The sequence below is a fragment of the Somniosus microcephalus genome, chromosome 1 (genome assembly GCF_052327205.1).
Source record: "Somniosus microcephalus isolate GS21.2 chromosome 1, FLI_Smic_1.0, whole genome shotgun sequence".
Lineage (NCBI taxonomy): Eukaryota > Metazoa > Chordata > Chondrichthyes > Squaliformes > Somniosidae > Somniosus > Somniosus microcephalus.
The window spans coordinates 262,163,949-262,184,842 of record NC_140987.1 but is presented as its reverse complement, the minus strand read 5'-3'; the positions used below and the strand labels follow the sequence as shown (position 1 = coordinate 262,184,842).

The following is a 20,894-nucleotide window of genomic DNA, read 5'->3' as shown; positions in this document are numbered from 1 at the left end:
TAGTGATTATGAATAATATCCCGCAACCTCTCCTTCAGCTTCCGCTGCAACAAGAAGGGTGAAGGATAACAAAGTCCGAAAGCAGGGTTTCGGTACCACAAACATAACACGTTTGGAATAAATAATAAAGTGCTGAGTGCAATGCTCAAGTTGCTGAAGGGCTTCATGCTCCAGAGATTGTAAATTGCAGGGCCCTTGATTTATAGTAATAACAACAACAACGTAGTAAAACGTCCCAAGACGCTTCACAGGAGTATTAAAAGACAAAAAATTTGACACCGAGCCACATAAGGAGAAATTAGGGCAGGTGACCAAAAACGTGGTCAAAGAGATAGGTTTTAAGGAGCATCTTAAAGGAGGAAAGAGAGGTAGAGGGGCAGAGAGGTTTAGGGAGGGAATTCCAGAGCTTAGGGCCTAGGCAACAGAAGGCACGGCCACCAATGGTTGAACGATTATAATCAGGGATGCTCAAGAGGGCAGAATTAGAGCAGCGCAGATATCTCGGGGGGTTGTGGGGCTGAAGGAGATTACAGTGATAAGGAGGTGCGAGGCCATGGAGGGATTTGAAAACAAGGATGAGAATTTTGAAATCAAGGCGCTGCTTAACCGGGAGCCAATGTAGGTCAGTGAGCACAGGGGTGATGGGTGAACGGGACTTGGTGCAAGTTAGGACACGGGCAGCCGAGTTTTGGATGACCTCAAGTTTACGTAGGGTAGAATGTGGGAGGTGTTGAGTCTGGGTATAATAAGACACAGACTGCAGGAGAAACGGTACAACAGGTGTTTACTCAACGTGGCTCACAGTGGAACTGACTGTACAGATTACTACTCAGTGCTATATACAGGTGTGGTCACTGCCGGTACTACAGTATACATGAGCTGTAAAAAGTAGTTCCCCCCTTAAAGGTATATACATTACAATTCCTCCCCTTTTAGATTAACAGTACCATAACACTCATTTAACAATTAAATATCAAACTAATTACAATTAACACTTTTAACATGCAACATTAGCTGAAAATAGTCTATTTATATATTCAGTCTTTGGGGAGGCTTCCTGATCCTTTCTGGATAGCGCCTTTCCCGAGTGTCTTGCTCTTGGTGCGGAGGCGATTCTGGTCCCCTGTCGTCGGTTGGTTCATCAGCTTCCGATGCTACTGTTTCTGGGGTAGATGCTACCTGTACATCGGGTTCATCACCAGGTACGTATGGGCGAGGCATGGGGTTGACTTGTTCCTGTGACTCTAGGATCTGGTCAGCATGGCATCTCACGATGCTCTCCCCAACGTCCACTGTGTACATTAGTGGGCCCTGCCGTGTGCATATCGTTCCTGGCTGCCATTTTTCTGTTCGGTAGTCGCGGGCCAAGACTGGTTGCCCAACATTGAAGCTCCTTGTTGGCTTCTCATGGATGTGCTGGAATTGCTTACTCTCAACATCTCTTCGTACGTTTGGTCTGAGCAAATCCAGACGAGATCTCAACCTTCGGTTAAAGAACATCATGGCCGGGGCCTGGTTGGTGACTGCATGTGTCGCATTCCGGTAGGCGAACAGGAAATTGTCCACCTTGTGCTGCAGCGGAATGTTGTCATTGTACATAGCCTTTATTGCCTTCTTAAAGGTTTGTACGAACCTCTCAGCCAATCCATTTGTGGCTGGATGATACGGGGCGGATGTGTAATGCCTTACCCCATTCTTTTTCAAGAACCTCCGGAACTCTTCGGACACAAACTGTGGTCCGTTGTCGGAGCAAATCTGTTCTGGCAAGCCATTCCTGGCAAAAATGGTCTGTAGGACTGCAATAGTTTTCTCCGTGGTGGTGGAGGACATTTTGATGACCTCAGGCCATTTCGAGTGCGCATCCACGGCTATTAAAAACATTGAGTCCATGAATGGACTAGCAAAATCAATATGCACCCGTTGCCATGGAGAGGAGGGCCACTCCCATGGGTGTAGAGGGGCCTGTGGTGGTGCATTTTGGACTTTTTGGCATCCTGACCAGCTCTTGGTCAGGTCCTCGATTTGCTTATCGATTCCCGGCCACCACACATAAGCCCTGGCTAGGCTTTTCATTTTTACCCCTCCCAGATGACCCTCATGAAGCTCATTGAGCACTCTATCCCTTAACTTGGGTGGAATTACCACTCGGGATCCACACATCAAGGTCCCCCGGCACACTGACAGCTGTTCTCTCCTTGTCGAGAATGCTGGCAACAGTGAGTCGCCATGTGCTGGCCATCCCTTCACCGTCAAATCATATACCCGAGACAGTGTCGGGTCATTTCGGGTTTCCTTTTCGATACAAGCGTTAGTTACCGGTAGGTATTCAACTATAGTTGAATGGAATATTTCGACAGGATCCACTGCTGGTGCTTCCTCCGCAGTAGGCAGTGGCAGGCGTGATAGCCCACCAGCATTTCCATGCTGTTTCGTGCCCTTATATTCAATCTCATAGTGGTGCGCCCCTAGAAAAAGTGACCATCTTTGTAGTCGTTGCGCAGTCATCACCGGAACGCCCTTCTTCGGATTACAAATGGAGACAAGAGGCTGGTGATCAGTCAGCAAGGTGAATTTCTGCCCGTGCAGATAGTGATTGAACTTTTTCACTCCCCACACTAGGCTAAGGGCCTCCCTGTCAATCTGGGCGTAGTTACGCTCGGCTGAGGTTAGTGATCGTGACGCAAAGGCTATTGGCCTCTCTGAGCCGTCCGAGAATTTGTGCGACAGCATTGCTCCAATGCCGTAGGGTGACGCATCACATGCCAACCGAATTGGTAATGCTGGGTTGTAATGGGCCAATACCTCTTTCGATGTGATTAGTGTTTTGCTCTTCTGGAAAGCTCGTCTACATTCGTCACTCCACTTCCATGGCACCCCAGTTTGCAGTAGGGCGTTCAGTGGGTGTAGTTTTGTAGACAAATTTGGCAAGAACTTATGGTCGTAGTTTACCAGCCCGAGGAACGACCTCAGTTGTGACACATTTTCCGGTGCTGGAGCCTTGACTACTGCCTCAATCTTCTCTGGAGACTTATGTAACCCCTCATTATCGATAATGTGGCCACAATACGAGATCTGTTTTCTAAAAAACTCGCATTTGGGGCAGTTAGCTCGGAGCCCATATTCCTGCAATCTAGTGAGCACCTGCTCCAGGTTGGCAAGGTGATCACTGTCATTTTCGCCCGTGACCAGGATGTCGTCCAAATAACACTGGGTCCCTGGGATCCCTTGCAGGACTTGTTCCATTGCCCTCTGCCAAAAACTGGAGCTGATGCTACCCCGAATACTAGCCGGTTGTATTGGTAGAGACCTTTATGGGTGTTGATTGTGAGGTATTTTTTTGATGCTTCTTCTACCTCCATTTGCAGATACGCCTGGGCCAGATCAATCTTAGTGAAGCGTTTCCCTCCAGATAGCGAGGCGAAAATATCTTCAATCTGCGGAAGTGGATATTGTACGGTGTGAAGGACCGGGTTCACTGTTACTTTAAAGTCCCCACAGATGCGAACCTTCCTTGGTTCCCCAGGCGTGCTGCTCAATGACTTTTTCATCACAGGGATGATGGGTGTAGCCCACTCGCTCCAGTCTACCTTGGACAGTACACCTGAATGTTCCAGACTCTCCAGCTATGCTTCAGCGGCTGGGCGGATCGCATAAGGTACCGGTCTGGCCTTAAAATTTTTTGGACTTGCGTTTTCTTCAATTTTAATCGTCACTGTCATGCCTTTTAGTGTTCCGAGTCCTTGCTGGAACATTCTTTCGCGTCAGTTAGGATCTTTGACAGTCGCCCAGGTGTGACGTCGTCATCCTTTTTGTCAGCCACAATCAGTGCCTGTATGGAATGCCAATCCAGTTGTATTTTTCGGATCCATTCACGTCCCAGTAATGGTGGTCCTCCATCTTGCAATACATACAGGTCTAGTTTTGGTGTTTCCTTACCGTTATATATAACGGTCACCCTTATTTTTCCTTTGGGGTAGACTTTTTGCCCCGTGTACGTCTTCAAAGTAATTTTTGTGTCTCTCAAGGGTATGTGTGAGAATAGCCCCTCATAGTCCCGTTGGTTTATGACTGTTAGGACTGATCCTGTGTCCAATTCCATCTTTACCTGGACTCCTGCTATCTTGAGAGTGACCCAAATGGTTCGGTGATCCTCCGTTGTGATCACATTATATAGTTTCAGACAACTCAGTTCCCTGCTTTCGGAGTCGTTATCACTCTTTTGTTCGTCTGAACTATTCTCCGTCATCTTATGTACCTTCTTGTACTTTCCTTTGGTAGGTTTCTTATTGCTGGTTTTCTTTCCTGACCTGCAGACTCGTGCTATGTGTCCTACTTTTCCACACTGTCTGCACACTTTGTCTTTGAACCAGCAATCATTCTGGTCGTGTGTTGTTCTGCCGCAGCGATAGCACTTCTCTGTTCCATATGACAGTTCGTTTGTGCCATATTCTTGCGGTCTCTGTTGTATCTCTGCAGTGCCCCTTGCTGCTGATTCATATGATACCGCAATGCTGAAAGCCTTTTTCAGCGTAAGGTCCTTTTCAGATAAAAGCCGTTCCTGGGTTCCTTCACTTTGAAGCCCACACACAAACTTGTCCCTTAAGGTATCTGCCAGTCCCGCTCCAAACTGGCAGTGTTTCGATAGTTTGCGCAGTTCTGTTAAATAATCAGCATTGCTTTCATCCTTATGCTGGTTCCGTTTGTGAAACTGGAATCTTTCTGCTATCAGCAGCGGTGTGGGGTTTAAATGTTCCTGTAGTATCGTTACTATGTCTTCAAAACTCTTTTCCATTGGCTTCGTTGGGGTTACTAGATTTCATAATAAACCATACGTCTTTGCACCCATTAAATTTAACAATACCGACGCTTTCTTGTCATCTAACACCTCATTTGCCTTGCAGTACACCTCTATTCTTTCGACATATGTAGTCCAATCTTCGACTTCCTTGTCAAATGCGGTGATACTGCCACTCTTCGGCATTTTGGGTGTGGTTTAAAATGGCGTCTCCCAATGGCTTAAAATGGTGTCTCCCAGGCTTTCCTTCCTCCCCTGCTGCTGCCGATGCCGCTCCCGGCGGTTCTCGTGGCAATGGCGGCGCCCTGTAGGTTTCGCGCGCTTCTCCTGCGCTGCTGCCAACGCCGCTCTCGGCGGTCCTCGTGGCAATGGCGGCGCCTCGCGGTTTTCTGCGCGTCTCTCTCTCCCTCTCTCCGACGCTGCTCGGCTCCTGAACACCGGCTGCGCCTTGTGCGCTCTGCCCTCTCTCTCCCCCGTCGACGCTGCTCGGCCCTTTGCTGTGCCGCTCGGTTGGGCTCTAGCCCGCCGCTGTCCGGGAAGGGTCTGTGCACTATCTGTTGCCAGCCCGTTTCGCTGGACCACCTCGACTGGAAAGCCAAGCCTGGCTCTCGACAGCCTCCCCCGCAATTCTCGAGTCTCTGCTGGATGACTGGGTGGTTGCCCGTGGTCGACGCCCGAGTCTCTGGCCTTGACCTCCAATCCACTGATCTCCAGGAACGAATCCCCGGGAGGTGATGCAGAGTTGCAGGTAGGTTCGAACTTGCCTTGTTGCCAATGTTGTGTCTGGGTATAATAAGACACAGACTGCAGGAGAAACGGTACAACAGGTGTTTACTCAACATGGCTCACAGTGGAACTGACTGTACAGATTACTACTCAGTGCTATATACAGGTGTGGTCACTGCCGGTACTACAGTATGCATGAGCTGTAAAAAGTAGTTCCCCCCTTAAAGGTATATACATTACAGGAGGCCAGCCAGGAGTGCGTTGGAATAGTCAAGTCTAGAAGTAACAAAGGCATGGATGAGGGTTTTAGCAGCAGATGAGCTGAAGCAAGGGCGGAGACGGGCGATGTTACGAAGGTGAAAATAGGCGGTCTTAGTTATGGCACGGATATGTGGTCGGAAGCTCATTTTAGGATCAAATATGACAACAAGGTTGCCAACAGTGTGGTTCAGCCTCAGACAGATGAGAGAAGGATGGAGTCAGTGGCTAGGGAACGGAGTTTGTGGCGGGGACCGAAAACAGTAGCTTTGGTCTTCCCAATATTTAATTGGAGAAAATTTCTGCTCATCCAGAACTGGATGTTGGACAAGCAGTCTGACAATTTAGAGACCGTGGAGGGGTCGAGAGAAGTGGTGGTGAGGTAGAGCTAGGTGTCATCAACGTACATGTGGAAACTGATGCTGTGTTTTTGGATGATGTTGCCAAAGGGCAGCATGTAGATGAGAAATTGGAGGGGCGAAGGATAGATCCTTGGGGAACACCAGAGGTAACGATGCGGGAGTGGGAAGAGAAGCCGTTGCAGGTGATTCTCTGGCTATGATTAGATAGATAAGAATGGAACCAGTCGAGTGCAGTACCACCCAGCTGGACGATGGTGGAGAGGCGTTGGAGAAGGATGGAGTGGTCAACCGTGTCAAAGGCTTCAGACAAGTCAAGAAGGACAAGGAGGGATAGTTTACCTTTGTCACAGTCACAAAGGATGTCATTTGTGACTTTGATGAGAGCCGTTTCGGTACTGTGGCAGGGGCGGAAACCTAATTGGAGGGATTCAAACATGGAATTGCGAGAAAGATGGGCACGGATTTGGAAGGCAACAACACGTTCAAGGACTTTGGAGAGGAAAGGGAGGTTGGAGATGGGGCGGTTGTTTGCAAGGACGGAGGGATCAAGGGTTTGGTTTTTTTGAGGAGAGGAGTGATGATGGCAGATTTGAGGGAGAGGGGGACAGTACCTGAGGAGAGAGAACCGTTAACAATCTCAGCTAACATGGGAGCCAGAAAAGGAAGTTGGATGGTCAGCAGTTTGGTGGGAATAGGGTCGAGGGAGCAGGAAGTGGGTCTCATAGACAAGATGAGCGTGGTGAGGTCATGAGGGGAGATCGGAGAGAAACTGAAGAAAGATGTGAGTTCAGGGCTAGGGCAGGGGGAAACCTTAGAGGAAGTTTGGCCCGGTGGGCTAGGGGAAGGAAGGGAAGTGGCAGAGGCAGCTGAATGGATGGTCTCAATCTTAGAAACAAAGAAGTCCATGAGCTCCTCACACTTGTTATCGGAGGTGAGGGTAGTGGAAATAGGGGGGAGGGGGTTAAGAAGACGGTTAGCAGTGGAGAATAGAAGCCGGGTTTTATCTTTGCATTCCAGAATGATTCTGGAATAGTGAGCAATTTTGGCAGGCGAGAGCAGGACCCGATAATGCTTTATGTGGTCCAGCCAGATCTGGCTGTGAATGGCTAAACCAGTTGTCCGCCATATCTGTTCAAGTCTGTGTCCCTTGGATTTAAGGGAGCAAAGATGAGGGCCGTACCAGGGGGAACAGCCAAAGTGAGAGAGAGTAATTGTTTTAATAGGGACTAGGGCATCAAAGGTGGTGGTGAGGGTGTGGTTTAGCAGATCAGTAACTGCAGAAATGTCGTGGCGAATGGAGGCCCAAAGGCTAGACAGTTGGGATTTCGTAAGTGCAGTTGTAAGAGAGGTTTTTCATGGGGCAGACACAGAAGGAAGTAGGGTTGGCGGGGGGTGGAAGTGGAATGTGGGTGGAGAGCGATACGAGGAAGCGGTCACAGATGGCCTTATCTGCGATTGACATGATGGGAGTAGCGAGGCCACGAGAGATGGCAAGGTCGAGGGGGTGGCCGTGAATATGGGTTGGGAAGTTTACATGGAGGGAGAGATTAAGGGAGGATAGTAGGCTAGTGAACTCAGAGGAGAGAGCATGATGAATTGAGATGGAGGTTGAAATCACCGAGGATGAGAAGTCGTTCGGTGCAGAGGCTGAGGGGGGAAAGCAGTGAAGATATTTCGGTAATAACATTTTTATGGTACTTGGGTGGGCAATAGAGAACGAAAATTTAAAATGAGAGGTGAGAGGGGTGGAATAAGGTGAGATGCTCAAAGGAAGAGAAACTGCCGGAGGAATAGGGGGACAGACCAAGGTGTGATTTGGTGATGAGAGCCACACCGCCACCACGGCGGTCTGAACGGGGCAAGTGGTGGAAGGTATAGCCATGTGGGGAGGCTTCATTTAAGGGTAAGGTGTCATCACCCCTCAACCAAGTTTCTGTCAAGGCCATGGTGTTGATGCAATCATCCACGATAAGCTCATGGATGGCAAGGGTCTTGTTCGCGAGTGAACGGACATTCTGGAGGGAGATGCGGAGAGAGTCGGTGATGGCTGATCTACTGCCAACGTCCACAGGGTCAGCGCTGGGGGGGGGGGATGAGTTGGATGGGGAGGAGATTGGCAAGATTGGCCCCCAGTGGGCGCACTGGGTGGGAAGGTTGGTGAGAGAGTAGGATGGGACAGTTGGGGTTGCTGCTCGTAAGGAGGTAGCGATGAGTGCCTCGATGGACCCTTCGTAGGATGCCAAGAGAGGCACAGAGGGAAGCTATAGGCTTATCTAAGAGGGAGTCAAGCCTTGGATGGTGGCAGTAGAGTAGGAACGTCAAAGAATAATGAAGGATTGGGGTAGGGATTTGGGAGGGCAGAGTATCCGAGAGAGGAGAGATGAAAGGAAGCAGGACGATAGGAGAGAGCAGTCGGGGAGGGATAGAGAGAAAAGGAAAAGGGGGAGAAATAGTCATTTTTATGTCGACTTGACACCAATTAGAAAATGGCAGACTTGGAGTTAACAATCATTTAACAGATGCACTAACTCTGATACTGGTTTCATTCAACAATAAATTTTTGGTAATCTGGTAGAGTGAGCCACCTGCCTCTTGTTGAATCCACCCCCAGTAAGGAAAATTAAACAATGTGTATATTTTCTCAAGCTGTTTGGAGCTGACTCTGTAAAGAGGGCCGATGTGTTTTGTCTCTCCTCAGCTGTTGACTGTGGATCACCTCCAGTTTTATTGAACACAGTGCGATATCCACCAGCTAACACAACCTATGGAAGTACAGTTGTGTACCAGTGCCTGGTGGGCTATGCGCGTGTGAGAGGAAACGCCACATCAGTCTGCTCTGCCCAGGGACAGTGGGAAGCAGCAAACCTGGAATGTGAAGGTCGGTGTTTTTCAAGACACTGGATAAATAATGTCAAGTTACTGCTCTACATTTCCGATTTCATTTCACTCTTGTCAACTCCCTTGTAGCTCCTACATTGACGTTTCTGTTTATCGTGTGACACTAATGTGAGGGAAATCAGTATCAACTTTTTCATACTGTAAATATCACTCCAGAGACTTAAGCACAAAAATCTAGGCTGACACTCCAGTGCAGTGCTGAGGGGGGGCTGCACTGTCGGAGGTGCCGTCTCTTGGATGAGACGTTAAACCAAGGCCCCCTCTGCTCTCTCAGGTGGACGTTAAAGATCCCACGGCACTATTTTGAAGAAGAGCAGGGGAGATATCCCCGGTGTCCTTGAAGGGATAATTACTAGTCCTAGCCCATTTCGGATCAGGCGTATTCCACAGACGTTCACCTTCAACTAAAGTTAGAGATAGCCGAATCCTATAAGATGCTTAATTGGGTCTAAAGGTCCAGATTATCTCTCCCTAAAGGAAAGGAACGGCCTGTAGATGTTACCGTCCTCCAGATAGCACTTTTAATAAGTGTAACTAGACTGTAACCTTCCGGATATTATGAGGGTCTGGAAAACTCCCCCAGAATTCTGCAACTCCTCACCAAAGAGTGTACAGAGATTGAGTTTGTGAGTTTGATACAGAAGTACTATATAGATTTATTAAAGAACCGACATGTAATTACAGCTGGTGATTCAATCACAACTTTAACAGTTCAAAATACAAATAGCATACAATTCTTATTCTCAGAGATCCTTATTCTCAAATCTTAACTTCGTTATATTTTTACATTTCTTGGTCTATATTCCAGGATATCCACCAAAATCAAAATATCTTTGATTACCCGAGACTCAAAGGGCTGTAGGCTTTCAGAGCCTGTCTCTGAAGCTCAGAATCACTTTGCCCCTTCCAGCAAATTCTGTCTTCCTATTTGAAAGTTCTATATTTTATACCCTTTTTTCAGTGGTATATCCTTTGAAGTTTTCTGCTGATGTAAGCTAATTATCTCTAGTCATCTTTCTGTTGACTCCTGCTATTCTTACAGTCAGTTCAGCTGGTAGCTTGCTGAATTCTGTCTGCTGTGTAGGTGTTCAAAACTTATCATAAAAACAATGTGATTGCTTATGTGATGTCATATTTATGAAAGTCTTCTATTCAATTCTTAAGTCACCTTAGCTGGTTGTAAGCAGACTTCGTGTCTCCTTGTTTCATTTGATGTCATATTTATGAAGGCATATGTTTCTTTACTGTTCTGTGTTTCTGTTTCCCGAAGTGTTGGTTTAATGATACCTTAACATTATACCATTGTGCTCTTTCATATGCCTGTTTACAAAGTGTTGGCTTAAAACAATTTAACTGGGTATATCTTATTGTGTTCTTTCCAAAACTCAGACTTCCTGGACGCTCTAACCCTTTGCTTCAGTAAGGCTATTGTTTCAGTGTCAACAGCTGATTCTTATCTCAAAAGCCTGTATGGTGTTTACAGCTTTGTGTTAACAACTTATCTTATCTCAAAAGCCTGTATTCTGTTTACAGCTTTGTGACATTGAGGCTTTTAGATTTTTCAACCCAGTTTTCAGAATTCTGTTCATAGGATGGTATATTTTTCTGAATAGGTATGGCTCATTCCTTCACATCCTGGCCAATATTTATCCCTCAATCAACATCACTAACACAGATTATCTGGTCATTATCACATTGCTGTTAGTGGGAGCTTGCAGGATGTGATTGGCTGCCGTGTTTCCCACATTCCATCAGTGACTCCACTTCAAAAAGTACTTCATTGGCTGTGAAATGCTTTGGGATGTCCTGAGGTCATGAAAGGCGCTATATAAATGCAAATCTTTCTTTTCAAGTCTTTCTATTAGCCTCTACGCTGGCATCAGGTTGAGGAAAACTCCTTCCAAGGCCAGCTGTTCTTATTTATCATTACAGCTCACATACCGTGACACTGTGAAAGAAATGACAACAGTCTACCAATGATAATTCAAAATTGTTTATTGCGCTGGAAAGTGAATTAACCAGTAATTTGAATTGAGCAACATAACTAACATAGGAAAGTGGGAATTTAATGCTAAAAAAATTTAATTCTCGGTTAATTTAAATTCAATGGGCTGGATTTTGATACTGGAGGTGTGTAGGAGGCGGGATTATAACTTTTGGGGTTGTAGTCCCGCCTCCATCGAGTTGTGGCCAACCCACACGATTTTGACTTGATTGACCTTGTTGAGCCCGTCCAGCGGGCTCAGCGGGCCAATTAAGGGCCACCCGGCAACAGGTGACGTCACAGATTGACATTTCATCTGTCAAGAGCTTTTGACAGATGAAATATCAGCGTTTGATAGCTCTCTGAAGCTGTCAAACACTGACAATCTGTACTCCAAGTTAATTCCTTCCTCTCAGGCTGATTTAGAGATCTCTCCAGAACAGAAAGCAGAATGCTGCAACTTTTGACAGCTCACGGCCATTCTGCTTTCTGTGTCGGTGCGATGAGGGACTCCCGAGACCTGAAGGAAGGACGGCTGTAAAGGTAAGTAAATGTAAGTAAAACTTCTTTAAACACTTTACACACACCAAACACACTTACTTCTGCACTCATGCACCCATCACTCACCTGAACACCGGACAACTCGAACCCTCCAAGCCCTTCAGCCCGACGGTCCGCCTCGCTAACTTGGCGTGGTTTGGAGCTGTCGGGAATCCCACACTTCAGGGATAAAAATAGGGATTAGGCTAAAAACTGCCTGTTAGCTACCTGTTAACAGGCAGTTAATTGGCACTAATCCCCTTCCCGCCTCGGGGAGGTGGGTCCCAGCACAGGTCGGGTATCCGCCTCCTTTGAAACTGGCATGGAGGTGGGTTGGGGGCGGGATGGGTTCGTGCCCCCCGATTTTGTGATTTTAACCCCACACATGCCTCCAATCCCGCCTCCACGGCCCAATGAAAATCCTGCCCAATGACTCTGAATTCAAAGGAGTGGATTGTATTACAGAAATGTGGCCCTGATTTGCACTCCAGGTGGATTCCCCCCTCAGGCCTGAGTTAAAATTACAGTCGGGTAACAATGATGTAATTGGCCCCCAACAGTCATATGTAAAGAAGGATCCTGTTGGCTCCGGGCACGTGTCCTTGCTGCCTGCTCAGGAGAGCAGGTTAAAATTGCAGATGTTGTAATCATGGCAGCTTGCGGACAGGTAAGAGCCAGGGCGATTTTAACTGCCCACCCGCCAAGTTTCTGCTGAGCGAGTAGGGTTCAAATTGCCCCCACAGAGACTCAAATGGCAGGAATAGCTTGATCACTGCAGTATTAACCCGAAATTATTTGTTACAGATCTGGTTCTGCTGTATATTTTCAGGTTCAGTGGCGGCAGACACTCTCATGAGTGGCCTGAGCATCTTAGTAGGAACATAGGAACAGGAGTATGCCACTCAGCCCCGTGAGCCTGTCTCGCCATTCAGTTAGATCATGGCTGACCTGTATCTTAACTCCATCTACCCATCTTGGTTCCATAACTGTAGTGTATGTGCTTTAAGTCAGAACTACTTTTTACAGCTCCTGTATACTGTAGTACCGGCAGTAACCACACCGGTATATAAGCTGTGCGCATGCCTCTGTACTCCAGTCTAGAGATGACCCTCCTCCAGTAAAGACCTGTTGTTTGTTTATGTATAGCATCCGTGTAATTATTTATCCACTGAACCACGGATCTAACAGTGGCGACGAGTGTTGATGCGAATCTACCTGCAACATTAAAAAAAAAAATAGTCGAGTCCAGGAACACGGGTGTCGACCGCGAGCAACCGCCCAGCAGTCAGGCAGAGATCCAACTTCGCTGGGGAGGCTGTGGAGAGCCGGGCTTTGTTCCCCAGCCACAACGAGCAGTAAGAGACGGATGACAGGTCCAGAGCAGACCCTTCCCGAGCAGCGGCGGCTGGAGCCGACCGACGGCAGAGAGAGAGAGCTGGGCAGCGTCGACGGGGTAAGAAAGAGGGTGAAGAGAGCAGGGCGCAGCCGGGGATTGATCACCGAGCGGCGTCGAGGAAAAATACTGCAAACCGGAGAGAGAGAGGGTAAGAAACAGCCGGGTTCTAGACTGAGCGGTGTCGACAAATATCAAGAGAAGAACGTGCAGAGCACAGCCAGGGATCACGGGCTGATCAGGGTCCGCGGGGCGAAGCAAGGGGAGGCGCCATTGAGCCGCGGAGAAGCAGGGAGAGCGCGGGAGGGGCCATTGAGCCGCGGAGAAGAAGGAAGAGCGCGGGAGACGCCATTTTGCAAAGCCGCAGCGGAGAAGACGGGCGAGCGCGGAAAGGAAGGAAAGCGCGGAAGACGCCATTTTGTGCCAGCGGAGAAGAAGGGGAAGCGCGGGAGGTGCCATTGGGTATAGTTAACGCACAACCAAGGATGCCGAAGAGTGGCAGTATCTCTACGTTCGACAATGAAGTCGAAGATTGGGCGACATATGTGGAACGTATTGAGGTGTACTGCAGGGCGAATGAAGTGCCAGATGCTAATAAAGCACTGGTTCTGTTAAATTCCATGGGTGCAAAAACTTATGGGTTACTGCGAAATCTAATAACCCCAGAGAAGCCGGTAAACAAGGATTTTGGAAGCATAGTAGAAATCCTACAAGACCACTTAAGCCCCACACCACTGCTGATAGCAGAACGATTTAAGTTCCATAAAAGGAACCAACACAAAGACGAAAGCAATGCTGAGTACCTAACGGAACTGCGCAAGCTATCGAAATACTGCCAGTTTGGAGCGGGACTAGCAGACACGTTAAGGGACAAGTTTGTGTGTGGGCTACAAAGTGAAGGAACCCAGAAACGGCTTCTATCAGAAAAGGACCTTACGCTGGACAAAGCTTTCAATATGGCAGTATCACACGAAGCAGCTGCAAGGGGCGCTGCAGAGATACAATGGAGACCGCAAGAATACGGCACCAACGAAATGACCTATGGAACAGGGAAGTGCTATCGCTGCGGCAGAACAACACATGACCAGAAAGATTGTTGGTTCAAGGACCAAGTGTGCAGACAGTGTGGGAAAGCAGGACACATAGCAAGAGTCTGCAGGTCTGGGAAGAAAACCAACAGTAAGAAATCTCCACAGGAGAAGTACAAAAAGGTACACCAGGTGATGGACAGTGGTTCAGACGAACAGAAAGTGACACAGACTCCGGAAGCAAGGAGCTGGGTTGTCTGAAACTACATAATGTAACCGAAATAGAGGATCACCAGACTATCTGGGTTACACTCAAGATAGACGGAGTCCAAGTGGAAATGGAATTGGACACAGGGTCAGCTCTAACAGTCATAAATTAAAGAGACTACAAGCGGCTATTTTCACACATACCCTTGAAAGCTACAGAGATTGTCTTGAAGACGTATACGGGGCAAAAAGTCTACCCCAAAGGAAAAATAAGGGTGAAAGTGACATATAAAGGTCAGGAAATACCTAAAATGGATATATATGTATTGCCAAATGGAGGACCACCACTGCTAGGACGTGAGTGGATCCAGAAGATACATTTAAATTGGCATTCCATACAGGCACTGAAGGTGGAGGCCAAAAAGGATGATGACGTCACACCTGGACGACTGTCAAAAATGCTAACTGACGCAAAAGAAGTGTTCCAGGAGGGACTAGGAACACTAAAAGGAATAACAGCAACAATTAAAATAGAGGATAATGCAAGCCCAAAGTTTCTGAAGGCCAGACCAGTGCCTTATGCGATCAGACCAGCGGTTGAAGCAGAGCTGGAAGGGTTGGAACGTTCAGGAGTCCTGTCCAAAGTGGACTGGAGTGAGTGGGCTACACCCATCGTCCCTGTAATGAAGAGGTCGTTGAGTAATACGCCTGGGGAACCAAAGAAGGTCCGCACCTGTGAGGATTTTAAGGTGACAGTGAACCCAGTCCTTCACACAGTGCAATATCCGCTTCCACGAATTGAGGATATTTTCGCCTCGCTATCTGGTGGTAAACGCTTCACCAAAATTGATCTAGCCCAGGCGTACTTGCAAATGGAGGTAGAAGAAGCTTCGAAACATTACCTTACGATCAACACCCATAAAGGTCTCTATCAATACAACAGGCTGGTGTTTGGAGTAGCCTCGGCTCGGCTATCTGGCAAAGGGCGATGGAGTCAGGTCCTGCAAGGGATTCCAGGGACCCAGTGTTATTTGGACGACATCTTGGTCACGGGCGAAAATGACGGTGATCACCTCGCTAACTTGGAGAAGGTGCTCGCCAGATTAAAGGAATATGGGCTACGAGCTAATCACCACAAGTGCCAGTTTTTCCAGAAACAGATCTCGTATTGCGGCCACGTCATCGATGAAGAGGGGTTACATAAGTCCCCCTGACAAGATTGAGGCAGTAGTCAAGGCTCCAGCACCGGAAAATGTGTCACAACTGAGGTCGTTCCTCGGGCTGGTAAACTATTACCACAAGTTTCTTACCAAATTTGTCTACGGTACTACACCCGCTGAACACCCTACTGCAAACAGGGGTACCATGGAAGTGGATGACGAACGTAGACGAGCTTTCCAGAAGTGTAAGAATTGATCACATCGAAGAGGTGTTGGACCATTTCAACCCAGCACTACCAATTCGTTTGGCATGTGATGCATCACCGCTACGGCATTGGAGCGGAACTGTCGCACAAATTCCCAGACGGGTTGGAGAGTGGCAGTGGCCCTTGCGTCTCGGTCACTAACCTCAGCCAAGCGCAACTACACCCAGATTGACAGGGAGGCCCTCAGCCTAGTATGGGGAGTAAAAAAATTCAACCATTATCTGCATGGCAGAAGTTCACCTTGCTGACTGACCACCAACCACTTGTCTCCATCTTTAATCCTAAGAAGGGCGTGCCAGTAATGACTGCACAGCGGTTACAAAGATGGTCCCTGTTTCTAGGGGCGAATCAATATGAAATAGAATATAAAGGCACGAAACAGCATGGGAACGCTGATGGGCTATTGCGCCTGCCACTGCCTACGGTGGAGGAAGCACCAGCAGTGGACCCTATCGAGATATTTTATTCGTCGATAATTGAACGATTGCCAGTAACAAACGCGGATATAGAGAAGGAGACCCGCAATGATCCGACGCTGTCATGGGCATATGAATTGACGGTGAGGGGATGGCCAACACATGGCGACTCACTGTTGTCAGCATTCTCATCCAGAAGAGAACAGCTGTCAGTATGCCAGGGGACAGTGATGTGTGGGTCCAGAGTGGTGATTCCACCCAAGTTAAGGGAGAGAGTGCTAAAGGAGCTACATGAAAGTCATCTGGGGGGAGTGAAAATGAAAAGCCTTGCTAGGGCTTATGTGTGGTGGCCGGGAATCGATCAACAAATCGAAGACCTAACTAAGAGCTGCTTAGGATGCCAGAAGGTCCAAAATGCACCACCACATGCCCCTCTACACCAATGGGAGTGGCCCTCCTCTCCATGGCAACGGGTGCACATTGATTTCGCTGGTCCATTCATGGACTCAATGTTCTTAATAGCAGTGGATGCTCATTCAAAGTGGCCTGAGGTGATAAAAATGTCTTCAACCACTACAGAGAAAACGATTGCAGTCCTACGGACCATATTTGCTAGAAACGGTTTGCCAGAGCAGATCTGCTCTGATAATGGACCATGGTTTGTGTCCGACGAGTTCCAAAAATTCATGAAAAGGAATGGGGTAAGGCATTACACATCCGCCCCGTATCATCCAGCCACCAATGGATTGGCTGAGAGGTTCGTACAAACCTTTAAGAAGGCGATAAAGGCCATGTGCGATGAGGAAATTCCACTACAGCATAAGATGGACAATTTCTTATTAACCTACCGAAACGCGACACATGCAGTTACCAACCAGACCCTGGCCATGATGTTCTTTAACCGAAGGTTGAGATCTCGTCTGGACTTGCTCAGACCAAACGTGCGAAGAAATGTTGAGGACAAACAATTCCAACACATCAACGAGAAGCCGACAAGGAGCTTCAATGTAGGGCAACCAGTCTTGGCCCGTGACTATCGAACAGAGAAGTGGCAACCCGGAACGATATGTACAAGGCAGGGGCCATTAATGTACACAGTGGATGTCGGGGAGAACATTGTGAGATGCCACGTCGATCAGATCTTAGCATCACAGGAAGGCGTCAACCCCATGTCTCGAGTACCTGGGGATGAACCCGACATACCGGTAGCATCTACTTCAGACCCAGTAGCAGTGGAACCCGATGAACTACCCGATGAAAAGGGGTCAGAATCGCCTCTGCACCAAGAACAAGAACCTCCGGAAAGGCGCTATCCCGAAAGGGTCAGGAAGCCGCCCCAAAGACTGAATCTATAAATGGACTTTTGTTATTGAATGTACATGTAAAAATGTAATTGTTATTTGAATATTAAGGGGGTATTATTCATCTAAAAAGGGAGGAATTGTAGTGTATGTGCTTTAAGTCAGAACTACTTTTTACAGCTCCTGTATACTGTAGTACCGGCAGTAACCACACCGGTATATAAGCTGTGCGCATGCCTCTGTACCCCAGTCTAGAGATGACCCTCCTCCAGTAAAGACCTGTTGTTTGTTTATGTACAGCATCCGTGTAATTATTTATCCACTGAACCACGGATCTAACAATAACCCTTAATACCCTTTAACATATAATCACAGTAATGCTGGTACTTATTTCATCATAGGAGAGTGGAGCTGGTATGGAGGTCCAGTTTCTGATTTTCACCAGTACTCACAAAAGTATTCTACAATAACTTGGGTTTGTCTCTCCTCAGCTGTTGACTGTGGATCACCTCCAGTTTTACTGAACACAGTGCGATATCCACCAGATAACACAACCTACGGAAGTACAGTCGTGAACCAGTGCCTGGTGGGCTATGGGCGTGTGAGAGGAAACGCCACATCAGTCTGCTCTGCCCAGGGACGGTGGGAAGGAGCAAACCTGGAATGTGAAGGTCAGTGCTCCAGAATGTTTCTAAATCTGAGTTAAACTAAGACTACATGTAAATAAAGTCCCCATTGAACTACCTGCACCACCCCTGTCCCAGGAGTGACTCTGACTTTGTAATTTCCTTTCACTTGTGTCACACTGACATGAATGTTTGTCAAGTTTTGTGACACTAGTGTGAGAGGAATCCAGATCTTCACACTGTGTAGATACCGGTGAAATAATATAAAATAACATCTGAAACTTTGATTTCCATACCACACCTGTACAGTTCAGATATCCTGTTATGGATTTGGTAGATGAGAAATTTGGACCCAGCAAACTGAAATCTGAACCCAGTTTTATTGCAATGTTCTTCCCTGTGGGGTGGAAGTATATCGGTCACGATGCTGGTTGGCAGAGTTTGGTAGGTGTTGTTCTACCCAGATAGATTATACCACTTCAAGCTTCTAGTATGCTCATTGCACCAAAACAAAATGCCTGTTCTCCCAGGGGGTGGCTACAAGTCGAGATGAGTTTTTGCCAAGAGCTCAATATGGATGAAGTTCGATATAATATAGATAATCAACAAAAAATATTCTAAACTAACTTGGGTTTGTCTCTCCTCAGCTGTTGACTGTGGATCACCTCCAGTTTTACTGAACACAGTGCGATATCCTCCAGCTAACACAACCTACAGAAGTACAGTCGAGTACCTGTGCCTGGTGGGCTATGTGTATGTGAGAGGAAACGTCACATCAGTCTGCTCTGCCCAGGGACGGTGGGAAGGAGCAAACCTGGAATGTGAAGGTCGGTGCTCCAGAATTTTTCTAAATGAAATTCACACTAAAGTAATAGGCAAATAATGTCCCCGCAATGACTCTACATCTGTGATTTTTCTCTCACCAAATTTTTCTTAAACTTCCATATAAAACCGTACATCCCCGATTTTAGTCACTCCACCATTGGCGGCTGTGCCTTCTGCTGCCTAGGCCCTAAGCTCTGAAATTCTCTCCCTAAACCTCTCCGCCTCTCTACCTCTTTCCTCCTTTAACACGCTCCTTAAAACCTACCTCTTTGAACAAGCATTTGGTCACCTGTCCTAATTTCTCCTTATGTGGCTTGGTGTCAGATTTTGTTTGCTAATGCTCCTGTGACATGCCTGGGGACGCTTTGCTACATTAGTTGCCCTAGTACCATAAAAATTTTATTACCAAGATATCTTAACTGCTTTCCTCCCTCAACCTCTGCACCGAGCGACTTCTCATCCTCGGTGATTTCAACCTCCATCTCAATTCATCATGCTCTCTCTCCTCGGAGTTCACTAGCCTCCTATCCTCCCATAATCTCTCCCTCCATGTAAACTCCCCAACCTATATTCACGGCCACCCCCTTGGCCTTGCCATCTCTTGTGTCCTCGCTACTCCCATCGTGTCAATCGCAGATAAGGCCATCTCTGACCACTTCCTTGTATCACTTTCCACCCACATCCCCCTTACCCCCCACCCCCTACAAACCTACTTCCTTCCGTGTGCACCCCTGGAAAAAAATCTCCCCCAACTCTCTTACAACTGCACTTATGAAATCCCAACTGTCCAGCCCTTGGCCCTCTATTCACCATGACATTTCTGCAGCTGCTCAACCAGACCCTCACCATCACCATTGATGCCCTAGTCCCTATTAAAACAATTACTCGCCCTCACCCTGGCTGTTCCCTCTGGTACGGCCCTCATCTTCGTTCCCTTAAGTCCAAGGATTATCGGGTCCTGCTCTCGTCTGCCAAAATTGCTCACTATTCCAGAATCATTCTGGAATGCAAAAATAAACCCTGGCTTCTATTCTCCACTGCTATCCATCTTCTTAAACCCCTCTCCACTGTCTCCTCCACCCTCACCTCTGAAAACAAGTGTGAGGAGCTCATGGAGTTCTTTGTTTCTAAGATTGAGACCATCCATTCAGCTGCCTCTGCCACTTCCCTTCCTTCCCCTAGCCCGCCGGACCAAACTTCCTCTAAGGTTCCCCTCTGCCCTATCTCTGAACTCACATCTTTCTCCAGTTTCTCTCCGATCTCCCCTCATGACCTCTCCCCGCTCATCTTGTCCATGAGACCCACTTCCTGTTCCCTGGACCCGATTCCCACCAAACTGCTGACCACCCAACTTCTTTTTCTGGCTCCTATGTTAGCTGAGATTGTTAACGGTTCTCTCTCCTCAGGTACTGTCCCCCTCTCCCTCAAATCTGCCGTCATTGTGGTGTATGTAACCTGTTCCACCTTAAGAGAACTACCTTAAGAGATGTACTACTTTCTCTTGGCTGCTGTATACTGTAATACCGGTGGTGACCACACCGGTATATAAACGTTGTGTAGTGATTTGCTGGGCAGTTCAGCCCTGACCTCCGAATAGTAAAGACCTGTTAAAGTTATTCTTGTTGTCTGTGTCCAGTGATTTATAATAAGCATAACTGGGACACACAGACTCAACAGTGGCGACGAGTCCGATCTTACCCTGCGGCAGTTTTACATCCAAGGCAGCTTCGTCCTCAGAACGGGCGTCGAGAAGAGGCATCCGCCCTCATCATCCTGCTGAGCACCACATCGCACGGGAGGCATCGAGAACCCGGGTTAAAAAGAAAAAATTCTGACCACGAAGCCCTCCATCAGCGACAGGCAGTGATCATCCCTTCTACCACGGTGATGGGTAAGCCGATCAGCGACACGAGCAGAAAGTCGGCCGCGTTGGCTGTGGAGTAGGGGAGGGAAAATGGAGGAAAAAGGGCGGAGAACTCGACCGCGGCCGGTGAAAAGGGCCGGGCTGCAATCGGGGCCGAGAGGCGCAGCGACTGGGGCAGCGTTAAGGCCATGAGAACCGCGGAGAACTCAACTGCAGCCGGTGTAAAGGACCGGCCTGCAAGCGGG

The 20,894-nt window shown here is 47.8% G+C and overlaps 1 protein-coding gene across 1 annotated transcript in view; it reads left to right on the top strand.

Moving 5' to 3' along the window:
• The window catches only part of susd1 (sushi domain containing 1), a 296,951-nt gene that overhangs the window by 95,526 nt on the left and 180,531 nt on the right, over positions 1–20,894 (top strand). Inside the window, exons 6-7 of the mRNA XM_085984560.1 lie at positions 8,840–9,019; positions 17,826–18,005. Coding sequence (XP_085840686.1) covers positions 8,840–9,019; positions 17,826–18,005 — 360 coding nt within the window. The remainder of the gene's footprint in view (positions 1–8,839; positions 9,020–17,825; positions 18,006–20,894) is intronic.